Source organism: Atta cephalotes (genome assembly GCF_000143395.1).
Source record: "Atta cephalotes unplaced genomic scaffold scaffold00032, whole genome shotgun sequence".
NCBI lineage: Eukaryota > Metazoa > Arthropoda > Insecta > Hymenoptera > Formicidae > Atta > Atta cephalotes.
Window position 1 is genome coordinate 3226115 of NW_012130096.1, and position 13623 is coordinate 3239737.

General features: G+C 35.6%; 1 protein-coding gene across 1 annotated transcript in view; it reads left to right on the plus strand.

Annotated features, from left to right (window-relative positions):
- Nucleotides 1–123: 123 nt before the first annotated feature.
- Nucleotides 124–13623, plus strand: part of LOC105621235 (homeobox protein Nkx-2.4-like) — a 53170-nt gene continuing 39670 nt past the window's right edge. The window contains exons 1-2 of the mRNA XM_012202704.1: nucleotides 124–892; nucleotides 8669–8970. Coding sequence (XP_012058094.1) covers nucleotides 124–892; nucleotides 8669–8970 — 1071 coding nt within the window. The remainder of the gene's footprint in view (nucleotides 893–8668; nucleotides 8971–13623) is intronic.

The window sequence follows — 13623 nt, forward strand, 5'->3', positions numbered from 1 at the left end:
AGAGAGAGAGAGAGGAGAAAGAGAGCAGTAGAGTCATAATGCGCCGTTGTTACGGCTAGCGCCGGCCTCATCATTCCGCGAAGCGTGAGCTTCAAGTATTTCGACGGCGTCGGGCTCGCCGAGATGAGCGGTGGCAACGGCGGCGGCGGAAACGGTGGCGGTAATCAAGGCGGTAATGGCAATGCCACGACTTATCACCAGCACCAACAGCAGCAGCAGCAACAGCAACAACAACAACAACAACAGCAACAGCAACAACAGCAATCGTTGGAGCAGGCCGGCCTGCTGTCGGATCTCAATGGCATCGATCTGGCGATGAGCCTGTCGCCCAAGCAGCACTCATCCCACGTGCAAGCTGCTGGTGCCCACACTACGCCTTTCAGCGTAACCGATATTTTGTCGCCGATCGAGGAGTCTTACCGGAAGCTCGAACTCGCCGCTGCCGCCGCCGCCGTCGGTGTTGGTGTCGGCGTCGTAACGCATTCCCAGGGCTCGCCTTACGGGAACGCATGCGGTGCACGGGTGGGTGGTAACACCGGTAGCTCGAGCGCAAGCAGCGGCAGCCCGCCGCTGCACGGTGGTTCGACGCCCGGCGGCAGCACCCCCGGACCAGTTTCCGTTGCCAACGGGGCCGCCCCCGGTGGCGGTGGTGCCGGCAGTGCCGGCGGTGCCGGCGGAGGCATGAGTGCCATGGGTAATCCTTACGCAACTATGCAGCTCACGTCGCAATATCAATATTGCGCCGCGGAATTATCGCCGTATCATCACGCCGGACCCGGTGTGGGTGCCACGGCCACAGCCACGGATCCCATGAGGTCCCACGCGGTCTCCTCGCATCATCATCCGTGGTACGCACCAGCGCCACCGGCCACCAATGACCCACGTTTTGCCAGTGAGTAGCTTGTCTTTTATTCAAAGAAAATCATTGAAGAAAATCCAAAATCTCAATCGATATCAACTAAAATAATGTAATATCAATATAATGTTATAAATGTAATATAACATGGTATTAATAAAATAATAATTACATTGTTGATGTTCTGTGATTTTTAGTTGATGTCGACTGGGAGACGTATAGTAATGTCTAACATCTATTAAATCTATTTCTTATACTGATGTAGATATAGATTAATTTTAATGATTGATTTATTTTACTCTTTATCTTTTTCTGATTAATTACTGAATTCTGATGAATTTCTGAATTCTTACACGAAAAGAACGATTTTGCTGTAGAATCTAAAATTTAGTTAGATATAGATCTGAAATTAATTTTGTTAGAAAAAATGATGAACAATGCTGCAAAAATTTTGATATAACAATTCTATTTCCAACAAAATTATTTTTAAATCCAGCAAAATTTTAGATCTCAGTAAAATCGTTTTTTTTTTCATGTAGAACTAATGTAAAAACGATAAAAAATAAGTTAAATGATTAATTATTGTTGTACTGATGGAAATGGACATAATGAATGGAGATGAACGAATGAGCAACTTTAACTAAATTGTGTATATTTAATCTCTCGATACAATAAATTATAATATATATATGTGTTATGATATCAAATTTGTGAATATATAAAAATGTGAAAAATATAATCATAGATAATTAATAAACAGATATCAATTTTTCATTAATTTGATCAACTTTACATAAAACTACTATTACATTCTACGAAATATTTTTCAAAAAGATTCTTCTTTATAAATTAAAGATTTTTCTTTATTACGATTTTGTTTGCAAAATCCTTAATCATCATTGCAACTATATAGACGTCCAAAAATGCGATTATATTGTATTAAAAGTCAATCGTAGCAATAATAGAAATTCATTTTCAAAATTTGAGAAACGATTTTACGCTAATGGAGGGAATATTTTGTTTGATATATCTACATACATTTACATGCTCGTTAGATGAGCAAAAAGCCTTCATGGACTTCGACTACATATTGATTAATTCAGTCATTCGATGAATTATGTCTTGGACAGTTAGTCTGTCTGCTAAACGTTACCGAGTTATCGAATGCAAATAGTCATTCTGTCAGCCTGTTAAATGAGTTTCGAGGGGTCTGTATTTATCAGAGAGGCTCGGTGTGTAGTCTCATAGAATATGACGCTTATACTTTCAAAGAAGACATGTTCTTCCTGATGATCGTCGGCATGAAAACCGACATTAGACGTACGATCTACACCTGTTATTTAATCACCGATTGAAAAAATGGCGAGTGAAATCTGTAGGAACGTCGGAGAATCACGCGCGAGAGTTAACGTTATCAGATATTCATCAAAATCTTGTGTTTTGTGTATAAATGCCGGAAGCACGACACGAAGCGACTCCGGAGAAAAAGAGAAGGAAAAAGAAAGAGAGAACGATGTACGCAGTATGTTGTACTCGGATAAAAACCTATCTTCTAACGAGCTATTCCTTCCGCCTTCCAAGAGTCACGTCCGTCAGGCTTTTATCGATCTTGTAACGACAAGACCATGGATATCTTAGCTCCATTTAGGGATCGACGAGAGAGTGTCGGTTTCGGATTACAAAGTTGACGAAAATGCGCTATCGTTAATTGGTAAGGAGAACCCATCGGCATTTCTCAGTTTACAACTGTCTTTAAGTGTTCTATGAGAGAAAGAGGACTAGAGTTTATTCTTCAAAAGCGTGTAGGAACTTTCTACAAATAAGCCAACAAATTGTGAGGATAGGATTTGCTGGAATTCTTGAAAAGATTGCAATGATACAGCTTCATAAAAGATGAAGATGCAAATTGATTTTCTCAGATTGATCTTTCTCAAATCATTTGATTCTAGATATAACAGAGAAGAAGGGTTCTAAATCTATTTTTGTATCTTAGCTCTTCTGCAATCTGGATTTTTTTTTAGCACAAGTAAAATTTCATTCTCAAGTTTCTTGTTCATTTTTCTCAAATTTTAATTTAAAGATTTTAACATTTGAATTAAACTATTTGATAACGCAGTATAGAGAAACGCAATATGTTGAAAAGTAATCCTGAATTTTTCCACATTTTTTAAAAGTCTGAGAAAAGCAGTGAAAAAACTTGGGCTAAACAAAAAAGACCCAGATTGCAGATAGAGAAAGTAAAAATATAGTTGTAAATGGAGAGTTAAAAACGAGACTTTTGAATTTAATCGTCCATAAAGTAAGTGGAGATAGAGCAGTCAGCAATTTGCAGTGATATTCTTTAAGTGGAACAGTTTAAAAGGATTGGCGTAAAAGCATCCTCGGGAAGTGTAGGAGCTTTGACACTTCGGGGATCCATTTGGATGTCCAGGGCGCCGCATAAGTTTCGCGTTTCAGTGTCCACAAAAGGAACGTCGCGCATACCACCGTCGGCCAACAATGCGCGCATCTTTCATGCGACTTGTGTCAACAAGGCATTCGTCTCTTCTCTGTGGATTTTCGTCCATCGCACGCGCCACTTTAGCGAGCCGATCGCTCGTCGCTCTCGCCGTATCGATCCAGAATTCGAAAAAGCGCGACTAGTGGACGGCGCTGAGGATTTTAGTTAAACAAATAAGAGGGACTGGTCCTCGAGTTAAATGCCTCAGACGCGCGGATGCCCGTCAGCACCATACGAATTCGATTTCGCAGGACTTATCGTCGCCCCTTGTAAAATAAACAGAGCGCGCAGGGAAACCCCGCGTTCATCCATGGAGTTGCAAACGAGACCGTTTCCCTGATGCGCTTCGCGATCGTTCGAATTCGTTTTCTAAAACTGCGACTATGTGGCAGTATTATGTAGATTGCGTGCGCGAAATGATAGTATAAAGTAAATCACGAAAGAGTTTTTGCCAAATCATTAACGTGGAATATAATGTGGAATATAATCTATCTACCAATTATATTATAATTTAATTTATCAATTATATTATAGGTGGAAATTCTTTGGAATACTTTAAGATGTTTATTACCAACATTATTAAAGTGTAAGTGTTCAATGTAATTTGTAATATGTTGTTTTCTAGCTTCAATTTATGATTGTATTTCAAGTTCCGACAAACTGAATTGATACGCAGTTATAGAACTGAAAATAATTTATAGCAATGTGTATTATTAGTATTTGTAAATGTAATTAATATTTGTAAAATATGTATGAATATTATTAAACACTAAGATCTGCTTCGACTGAAAAAAAGATTTTTCTATTTGATTTTTAATTTATAATCTATTTGTTTTATTTCTTTGTGAATTCTATAAAGAGCAAATTTAAATACCAGTCATACATTGTTCGCTGTGCATTCAAAAAAAAATTTCAGATCAAGGAGAATCCACTCATTAATGTTTTCGATCTAACTTTTTTAATATCATTATGCTATTCTAGTTTGACGTTTTTCAATGATAGATCATCAATTGATTGTGCTATGCGTTTGCGATTTACATTTTAGAAACATCCTATTGAAAACTTTTGCTCTTATCGCCACGTAAACATTATTTGTATGAATTTCTTTTATAACTTTTTACGATTTGTCGTCTATACATATAATCATGTGAGTATGCAGCATTGCGTCGTGAACGACAGTGCAATTCCATTTTTTTATTATTAATCTTACGTAATGTGATTAAAATTATAATTAAAATTAAATCAATTATATACAATAGAAATGATATATATTATTAAAAATGCATAACTATGCCTATTGATATAAAAATATAAATCAGAAGTTGTAGTTCATTCAGCTAAAAATTGTATTTAAAACAAATAATAAAAAATATCTCCATTAAAAAAATTTTAATTGTTATTACATTCTAAACTCGGCAAAATTTTTTTTGTTTTATATTGCATTTTTTCTTTTTTTCTATATTTTTCTATATTTCATTCGTTTCAGTTTGGTATATGTTTATCTTTCTCTTTCTGATTTTCTACGTTTTTTCAAATATGAAACTTCCTAATATTATAATAATAATAAACTATTAGTTTTGTTCTATCAGAATCTTGATAGGTATTTATTATATTTTCACTCTACTTTATCCTTGCTAAACGTTTAAGATTTTGATTACAGTTTTAATTTCTAGTGGTTCTAATAAAATTATTTACTATCTAGGACAAATTTAGTAGAAAAAAACACGTAATTTCGAGAATCAATTTCATCAATAATTTGTCTTTGCATTACGCAAACTGAGATCGTGAATAGGATTTCCGTAGCAAACTTGTTTAATAACAAGTTACAGATCCTGTGACACATGATTGTGACGCTTTAAATAAGATCTAATTAGAGTAAAATTAAAGTGAAACGCGAAATTACATAATAAGCAAAATTATGCAATCGACGCGCGAAATTAAATGTTACGTCTATATCTATATGCCATCAGACGAGATATTTTTATCCTGCTGGATTGGACGACTTTCACACTGTGGGCGGTACGCGAAGACGTCTGTGATTCGGAGCGAGAAATCTTTTGGGCTTTTGTCACCTAATTGGAGGCTGAAGAGCCAAGACGGTGGAGACTTCCCCACCCCGTCGGTCGGCCACATAATTACGTTTTGAAACGGGGATGTTCGACGTGAGGCAGAGTGCGACGCCGGTGGTCAGGTAGACGTTGGAGAAACGTCAATTTATTTAACGAGTTCCTGCACGCGCGTTGTTCGCCCATCATCGGGATCTGCCTTCGTGTATTGGCAGAAGTTACATCGAAACATCCCGTCCCGTCAGTCGTATCCTCACGCATTGTTCTCGGTGACTGCTGACGAGCAGCTTTAAAAGGATGGCATCGTACGAGAAACATAATAATTTACATCACCTATGTGATTTACGTGAAATTCCTCGCAGTACCAATTAATGTTAACATGTGATAATCGCATATCAATATTTAGAAGAATCTCTTTTCGAAATTGTATAATTTACGAAAAGAGACCACAATTTGTAAAAATTATCAAGTATTTATTTCATGAGAGCGCGGGCTTATAAAATTTGCGACTAGAATATATCATAACAAATACGTTAGTCAATTTTGATTAATTTAAATGCAGAGTATTTGGTAATCAGTGTAACAATCCAAGTAGGAGGAAATTGTATATGAATAAAAATTTATAAAAAAGAAAGGAGAATTTATAAAAAGGATTGTCAAGTTAATTTCAAGAGATCGCAGGTGTAGAAAATTTATGAATAGAATATATCATAACAGAAGTGAGATAGGTTTGATTAATTCGAAATAGAACGTCTGGTAATCAGAGCAACAATGCAGGTAGGAAGAGATCGTATATGAATTTGTAAAAGGATATATTAAGTTGATTTCAAGAGATCGCGGGCTTGTAAAATTTGTAGATAGAATAAGTAGAAATAATAGACAAGTGACGAGTTTGTTTTAATTAATTCAAATGCAATACATGTTGCAACCAGCGTAACAATCTAGATCGTGTCATACACTGAAATATTTGTATATGTAAATATTTGTCTATAATATTTGTACATGTATATGTGAATGTATTTTCAGTACAGACATATACAACCATAGATAAGAGGAAATCGTATACACTTGTAAAAATCTTGTAAAAATGATTATCAAGTTGATCTTAAGAGAGCACGTGCTTATAAAATTCATATACGATATCAGGCAAGTGGTTCGCGAATCAGTTTTGATTAATTCGAATGCTGGGCGTCTAGTAATCAGTGCAACAATTAATCCCAATAGGAGGTGAGGCGAAGCCACGAAAACTCATCGGGTACTCGAATCGGCTATCGAATATAGGCTATCGAACGTAACTTCGGATATCCGCGTAACGCGAGGGGCCTTCGATGAAAAATGCGTCGATTTCTTCCGCCGAAAATACGACAATTACTTTTGCTCGATGCACAGTGTACTCCGGATTTGAGCTACGAGCTCCGTACGATTTCTCCCGTACGGGCGCGCCGAGGTAAACAAATTTGACGGTGTTTGTTCCTGCGCTCAAGTGGTATTTCTTTCTCGCCCTCGACTTCACTGACGGCTCGAGAAATACGGTTCTCACAGGCATAATAATTCGGAACTTCATCTCGGGGACCTCCCGTGTTCCAATGACGTAGCACTTCGCAGCGCCTAAATCGTTCCCTTTGTCCGCACCCAAGCGCGTTCATTTTTGACAGCTCCTCGCCAACTGACAAGGGATAGACGACCGCTCGCTTGCTCGTCTGGGTAGCCTTCGGTAGCTCAAATTTAGAGGAGAATCTTCAGCCATATACGCTTAAACGTATACTTATGAAAATATGAATATGTCATAATTATTATAATCTCTATCGCCACACGAAATCGTTGGTAACAATCCTTTTAATTAGTTCTCAAGAATTTAATTCTCGCTACGTCTAATGCGAGCACTGAGAGAAATGATTCTGTTATTGTAAGAACAAATCAAGGAAAAATAAATAATATTTGTTAAAAAAACGATCGATTTGTTATAATTGCAAATTAATTCGTCAATATAACAAATAATCACTAGTATCGCTAGCAAATAAGAGGCTCGTGTGTGTGTGTGTGTGTGTGTGCGCGCGCGCGCGCGCGTGTGTGTATATATATATGTATATATAAAAGTCGTAGATGGTTGCAAGGTCTCAAATCGTAAGAAATTGATCAATTCTAATCAAATATTCTCCCTACTTAGTCTGTTTCCTACGACTTAAGACTTCACGATATTCATCTATGAATTCTATGTAAACGAGCTTAAAGTTTATCCAAAAGATTGGTTAGATTCTATATAGTTTGGTTCTGTTACTAATAATTGATTGGTATAGTAGATTAGCAGCAATCACAACAATTTGTTATCACATATTTACCAATCACCAGTTATATTTATCAATCACCAATTAAAGATACTAATGGCTTATTAAATTAACAAAATCCTTTCTCTCAGGAAGAGAGTAGATGTTTGATATTATACACGGAAAGAATAATTTTGTTAAAATATAAATTTAGCTATAGATACAGAATTTCAAAATATTTATGTAGAAAATTTAAACATGATGAGTAATATTGTAAAAAATTTTGACATCTAAAAATGATTTTTAGCCAACTGGTTGTTTTGTGTTAAATTTTTTTGCAGCATTACTTTCATTAAGTTTCCTAAATAATTATTTTGATGATGAAACAAAATTATTTTCCATAAATTACATACAACCCACAATATTAAAATATTAAGAGAAAAACATGAGTAATATTTCTGTAATTAGTGTGCGAATAAAATATTGCTCAATTAGTTATTTTTAAGTAAAAAATAATAAATCATTGAACATTTCAATTCTTTTTGGAATCATTCTTGGAGTTTACAATTAGTGATTCAATTTAAGATTATTAACAGTCTCAATGCGGAAGATATGAAAGATCCTTGTTAAAAGACTGTAAAAAAGTCTACAATGTCTAAAATAATGTGAGAGGATGTATGTTCACTGTAAGAAAAAAATGAAGAAAAAAAATTATTTTCAGATCTATATTTAACTGTACTTATATGTTCTTCAGCAAAATCATTCTTTCCGTGTATATATCATGAATATGTAAAATCTAAAACTATTCGCATGGATAATTAAAATAAGATTTAAAGTAAGATATATCAGAATCAGAATGCGGCGTCGAAAACAAGGAATATTTTCGTCGTTAAGTACTTATAGATCTTAAATTTTCATAATGAAGATGCGGAAAAAGAAGGCTGCAAAGTATCATTCCCGGTTTGTTCAATATGTTTTGCAGTCTCGCGACTGATGGGCGCCGCGGCGGCGGGCGCCGGGACCAACATGGCCGGCTGCTCGGTGGGCCAGTCGATGGGCGACGTGACCAAGTCGTCGGGAATGGGGGTGGGCGTCGGCGTCGGAGTCGGCGTCGGCATGGGCGTCGGCGCGATGCAATTCCCTCTGGCGCAGAGACGGAAGAGACGCGTACTCTTCACCCAGGCCCAGGTCTACGAGCTTGAAAGGCGATTCAAGCAGCAAAAGTACCTCAGCGCGCCCGAACGGGAGCATCTGGCGTCCTTAATTCATCTAACTCCCACGCAGGTATGTTTATAATTACTTAGTTAATTACTTGTTGTTTATACGTAAGTTTTAGTTTACGACAGGCACTTCATTTCGAATGTATTTGTACTTCGAAATGTTGCTCATTTTTTTTTTAAATTTCTGATGAAACTCATCGAGTTCGTCTCGTGTAATGTGATTTCGCGACTAAATATTTACCGCTATTGTTTTTCCAAATAATACAAAGTTAAAAATCGAGACGTAGAATCTTTTAAACAGTTCTTTGAGACATCTTTTAAATATCTTAAAAATGTCTTATATTCTAAATATGGACTTGTTATTTTCTGATTTGTTATTGTGTATCATTTTCATACAGACGATGGCTATTAAAGTTGAAGGTATGAATTTTATGTTAATTTATAAATCGGGATGGCGTCTAGGATTCTTTCGGGATATCTCTATAGAGAGTTGAAAATCAGGAAATCTCGTTAAACACCCTGCAGCTATGGCACACAAAAAAACTTAACAATAAGATGTATGCAGTAAGTACGTGAATCTTCAGATCGGAGCACAGATCTCTGCATAACGCATAAAGCATAAGAAAATCAATCAATCAAATCTTTTATTTTATAGGAAAGAAATGGAGAACTTTGATTGCTATATTTTTTACGCGTTATATGTTATGCAAGACTTTGCACTGCAAATCCGAGAGTGTACAAAGTGACTTCAATATATATATATATATGATTAATAAAAATGATTAATAATCACATATAAAAACAGATTTACACATTTAAATGTGTATAGTCAGTTTTACACAGAAAATTAAATTACATATATATATTAAAGTCACTTTTTACACCCTTAGATTATAGTGAATGCCTGTTCTTACTACAGTCTTTACTGTGATTAACCAATTCGTTTATTGTTTACGTTAAGATTTTTTGTGTGCCATGGTAGAAGGTGACGAACTGTTAACTAATTGATTCCTTTATCTAATATTCAATACCTGATTTAATCGTGGGACGAACTATATACTTATCCATTAAATATATTTCGCACAATTTTATTAAGCCTTGACGAAGATCCACGATAGTTATCTACCAAGCGGATAAGATAGCTGGTTCCAGCATACGCCGATTTTAACAAGTGTATTCATTTTCATTGAACGCAGACAGGTCTGGCCAGCTCGAGATGCGATATAGCGGTCTGGTAACAATAAATAATTGTTACGTGGCTCATTGGCCGCATCCTGCGTTGATGCACGTTCATGCGCGGATCTCCCCTTCGTTCGGTCTATCGTTTCGTCTACCGTTCGTCTCTCCGTCTGCGGTTCAATTCACTTATCAGCCCTTTGAAAACAAGCACGTCGAATTGTCCGTTTGTCATCGCGACGTTTGCAACAAGGATGACGTTATCGATATAACTTAACTCAACTAACGCTAAGCGCCATAAAAATCTTAAAATATCTTTTACAGTCTTCTTTTGATCTTTATACAAATTCTTCAAAGTAATAAAACTTCATTTATTAATATTAGATTAACGTATATTGTAAAAGAAGTTTGAAATAACAAGTATTTGCTATTTTTTACTATAATTGCATGGAAAAATAATTATGGTTAGGAACTGAATTTTTATAGTTATTGTTATAATTTGTTAGTAATAAATTATATTTATAATTCTATCACAAATAGTCGGCACCGAAAAAGATCCACGGAAAGAACGGTGATGCAGATCTGAAAATAAATTTTAACTAAATTAAACTATCAAAATAATTATGTAAAACTTTCAAACTGATTGCTTATAGAATGTCAAAATTTTTGCAGAATTGCTCATCATATTTGTATTTGTATTGTTACATAATATTTTGTTAACAAAATTATGTTCTGTGTCTATCTATATTTTTAAATAATTTAACGAAATCCATTCTTTCCGTGTATATTTAAATTATAGTCAACTTGTGGCAACCCTTTTCTCTCAATATAGATGAAATGAAATAATTATATTGATAAAATTGAGATTGGAATGTATTTGATTATATTTAATTATATTCACTAGTTTGCCAGAAATAATTTGAACATAAAGAGTAAATATTCACATGCTTTCTTTAGAAACATTCTCAAAAAGAATGCGTGTCGTGTACGGATATTTGTAACTATTTACTGCAAAAAAAAGAGCGAATAAAAACGACTAATTAGCGGTAGGTCTAAAGAGAAGCTTCACACAGTGAACGTTTATCAAAATGGAAAACGCTTCCTTAAACCGGAAGAGTCGAGCGCCCGCACGAAGCCCGGGCCTTCGAGCGATGATGACGAGTCGATGTCAAGCACGGAAGTCGGCAAAGAGCTCTGATTGCAATCAGCCGGGATTTTCATGCTCACCCGGGGCGAATGAGTACAAGCGGTACATAAGTTTCGACGAGTTTTATAGAAGATTGCAACGATCGTGGGAGCACGTGATCGAGCGAGGGAAGGAAATTGCGGACAATTTATGTTTCTCCCTACATATACATATATAAGTCTGTCTATCATCGTACACGCTTTGTGTTAAAATACGAATTACACGATCTCGCGTTTTAGAGATCACATTATAAACACAGAAAAATATTTGCTGTTTAAAAAGAACAGCCAAAGTATCTAAAAATTTAACTAGATATAAATATGAAAATAATTTCATTAGACTATCAAAATAATTGCATGGAATACTTAAATATTAATGACTGCAATGCTGTAAAAAGTTTTAACAGTTTAATCAGTTTAAGCATTCTACACAATTTAATGGTCCAAATAAAAGTTTTGTTGAATCTATATCTTGCTAAATTTTTAAATATTTCAGCAAAATCTTTTTTCTTCCATGTGTATCTAAAAATTTAATTGAAAATAAAGCTAAATACAGATCTGAAAATAATTTTGTTGGTTATCAAAATAATCAAGAGACACTCAACCTAGTTGCTAAATATTAAAATTTTTTATGGCATTGCTTATCTCGCTTAAATATCCTAAATAATTATTTTGGTGGCCTAACAAAATTATTTTCAAATCTAAGCTAAATTTTTAGATACTCCAGCAAAACTATTCTTTTCATAAATGTTTATTCAAATATGATATAAATACGGTATAAATATCTAACATTTAACAGTTCTCCTCCGCGTCTCGCTGCGATCAACATTTTTTGACAATCGTATTTCAAATCACTATATCGATCTCGCGGTCAAATCACAAAATCACAGATAAACGGTTGCCCGCAATCTCGATAGAAAAATCTCTTGCCGCGAGGATGCAATCTATAAAAAAAAAAATGGCGACGATATCGGAACGCGTGACGACGCATTACATTTATCTCGTTGGTGTCTTTCCCGTCCCGCCGATTTCTCGTTCCGTTCCCTCCGGAGCACGTCCTCCCTCTTATCCCCCTGGCACGGGGCACACACAGATGGGTCCCTCCATTTTGCGCTCGCATTGTTACTCCAAGTACCCGGCCCCCCTACCCCTTCGCGCGGTGTGGTGTTACAATGCCTAGCCACTCCTGGGCATTGTTACCAGTATTGTTATTATTATCGCTACTGTTGCCGGTTGCGGCCGAGTGGCGAATGGAAAAGCAGAGGGCCGGTGAAGCCAGCTGCTACATCGAGTGTCGCATTAGAGGCAAATTACACTCCCTCCCCTCCCCCTCTTTCTGGCCCGCCTATCGTAGCTTTTATCTCACTTCTCCATTTTCTCTCCGTTTTTCCGAAAAGTTTTGACCTATCGAACTGTCCGCGAAAACCTGTCGGTGATATCAGATCTTTATTATCTGAAACAAACGCTATTACAATTGCGTTGTTACGTTTATTGTTTACACGTTAACGAATGTTGACAACGTGCATCGAACTAATTATAAAATAGTGTTGAATTATTTATATTCCTAGATAAGAATATTCCTAGATAATATATGTAGATATGATCAGAAGTATTTTTGATTACAACGACTAGTGCAAGGAATACTGAACTATAAAATAATGTCGGATATAAGAGAACTAGCAAGAAAGATAGATATCGTTATTTATTAAGCGCTCTAGAACCGCGAATTCTCTCAAAAAGCAATGCATAATTGCAAAATTAGAAAAATTGGATACATAAAATACATAAAATAAGATTATAAAAATAAAGATAAAAAGGAAATAAAATATATAAAAATAGCAAAGATGAAAGAAAAACTTATAAAAGAATACTTATCTAATAACATACTCAAAAAACATATTGAAAAACAAGATGTAGGACACAAATACAAATCAAATTATACATTTATACTTAATAAATTATTGTTTAATTTGTATTTGAAATCATGCAGAGAGGTGGTACAGCAAATATTCCATGATATACTATTCTAAAATTCCGCAGTATTCCAAAATTCTGCTGCTAAAAGATCGTTTAAAAAATTTTGTGCGATATAACAGTAGCAATAAATGAAAGAACGAGAGAGAGAAAGAGAGAGAGAGGGAGAGGGAGATTAAGTTTAGAATGAAGACTTATTGTTCTTGAATTCAAAAACCAGATATACATGAGAGAGACAAGAGAGAGAGAGAGAGAGAGAGAGAGAGAGAGAGAGAGAGAGAGAGAGAGAGACGCGACGTCGTACGTACGTACTTACGACGTACGTACGTAAGTAAATAAATAATACTAATTAAAGTTAGGTTGGTTTCGTACCGTACCGTAC